The 1992-nt window shown below is 46.3% G+C and overlaps 1 protein-coding gene across 1 annotated transcript; it reads right to left on the reverse strand.

Moving 5' to 3' along the window:
• Window positions 1–677: 677 nt before the first annotated feature.
• On the reverse strand, window positions 678–1579 carry LOC124030022 (hepatocyte nuclear factor 6-like). Its single transcript, XM_046341540.1, has 2 exons — window positions 1459–1579; window positions 678–1169 (listed from the first exon to the last, which is right to left on the reverse strand). Exons 1-2 carry the CDS (start codon window positions 1577–1579, stop codon window positions 769–771), a joined length of 522 nt encoding a protein of 173 aa, XP_046197496.1. The 3' UTR covers window positions 678–768.
• Between the last annotated feature and the right edge of the window lie 413 nt (window positions 1580–1992).

Raw genomic sequence — 1992 nt, forward strand, 5'->3', positions numbered from 1 at the left:
TTCTAATGGTTACTGATAGGATTGGGGGCAAGGTAATCTGAACCTAGATCAGTTTATGGCAGCTTCTACCAGGAGTGTCTGGGGTTTACTGACGGACAGAAAACTGTGACCAATCAAATGTCTGTTTGTCCTGATGGACAGAAACTCTGACCAATCCAAACGGCTGCTGAACATTCCAGTGGCACCTGTAAGATTCCTCCTCAAAGCTGATTGACCCGTCCCAAAGGATCTCCGTCCATTGGTCAGAACCCACACAGCTGATAGGCTGATTAAACGTCCATCAAGAGGACCTCCCTCAAACCGACCAGTCAGATCAAAGATAAGGACAGTGGGCAGGAGGTATTAAAGCTGTGAGATCAGTGATTGGGTAAAATGCCAGAACAGAGTTTTTAAAGCAGGTCAAAACAAGTCTTTGGTTTGTTTTTTCTTTGGACACTATAAATAGCAGTGTTATAGTACAGGCTTTAAGGTCAAAACGCTGTTTATAGGTATTTTCCTTAGTTTCTACATTGTAAAGCTTTTCCACCGAGGTTGAGTCTGTCAGTCTGTCTCCACATACACAGTAAAAATCTTGACTATTTCAAACTAGAAAAAAATAAGTCTCCACGCTAACTAAAAACTTTAACACCATATCTAATATAAAATGTAGTCAACTCAACACTTGATTACCTGAGATGACATAATTCAAAATTGTAAGTCAGCGTGGCAACTTATTTTTTCCAAGTTAAATCAACTCAAAACTGTGCCCGCTCTCCCCCTCCCTCCTCCTCAGGCTTTGCTGCAGGTGGAGACGGAGGAATTAGCGGAGTGGGTGGAGCCTCCGTTGTCGTCGAGCCACTTGTCGAGGCTGCGTCGGCGTGCGTTCATGAAGAAATTTGAGACGGTGGTCAGCTCCAGGCCCAGCTGCTGGCTGATGGTGATCTGAAGCTCCTTGGACGGACGCTTATTCTCCTTGAAGATGGCGTGGAGTGTTCTTCTCTGGACGTCGGTAAACACCAGCCGAGGCTTCTTGGAGTGGCCACCATTACCGCTGTGGTTGCTGCCGCTGTGGTTTCCGTCGCTGCTGCCACCGCTGCCGCCACGGTCACCACCAACTTTACAGTGGCCATGGTCCTGCTCCTTGCGCTTACATGCTAAGGGTGGGAGAGAAAGAGAGATGTTATAACAAACTACATCATAATAACATTAACACAGTATACAACACTGTATAACAACAATAGGCTACAGCACACAATCATCTATATATCGCAATATAACAACACACACACACACACACACACACACACACCACACACACACACACACACACACACACACACACACACACAACACACACACACACACACACACACACACACACACACACACACACACACCACACACACACACACACACACACACGGGTAGCCTCATAATAACCTCCATCGGAGCTCACAGCTGAAAACAATTGCCGCTGACCGTGGTGCTGAAGCACACGGTAAGTAGGCCTCTCCCTGCATATCGAGACTTTACCAATAGAGGGCAGTAGTGAGCTGTCAAACAGCTGTCGCAGCGCTGAATTCGACCAAAAGCCATTCATTCTACTTAGCTGGAGGACATCGGCTTCACTGTCCCAGACAGATTATTTAATATAGATCTTAGACCATCTTTTCTTAGACCAAGGGTATTTCACTACCACTACCAAGCAAGATGGATCTGCATGCCAGGTGCGTGTTGTTAATGTGTGATATTCGAGTCTCATGAAATGAACTAATCACAGAAAGGTCTGTGTGTGTTCTGTGATAGCAGCAGTATTAGCCTCGTTAGTTAGAGACACCCCTAGATAACCATTAACAGAGAGCTACTGCTCCGTGTGAGTTGAGTTGGCATCCTGTGTGTGTGTGTGTGTGTGTGTGTGTGTGTGTGTGTGTGTGTGTGTGTGTGTGTGTGTGTGTGTGTGTGTGTGTGTGTGTGTGTGTGTGTGTGTGTGTGTGTGTGTGTGTGTGTGTGTGT

Source organism: Oncorhynchus gorbuscha, unplaced genomic scaffold (genome assembly GCF_021184085.1).
Source record: "Oncorhynchus gorbuscha isolate QuinsamMale2020 ecotype Even-year unplaced genomic scaffold, OgorEven_v1.0 Un_scaffold_8835, whole genome shotgun sequence".
Taxonomy (NCBI): domain Eukaryota; kingdom Metazoa; phylum Chordata; class Actinopteri; order Salmoniformes; family Salmonidae; genus Oncorhynchus; species Oncorhynchus gorbuscha.

Bases quoted from the DNA above. Each gene is read 5' to 3' on its own strand.
- LOC124030022 (XM_046341540.1), bottom strand. From the start codon at position 1,579: ATGAATGGCTTTTGGTCGAATTCAGCGCTGCGACAGCTGTTTGACAGC. The intron at 1,170-1,458 runs GTCAGCGGCAAT...ATTATGATGTAG, and splicing joins CCGTGTGCTTCAGCACCACG to TTTGTTATAACATCTCTCTT.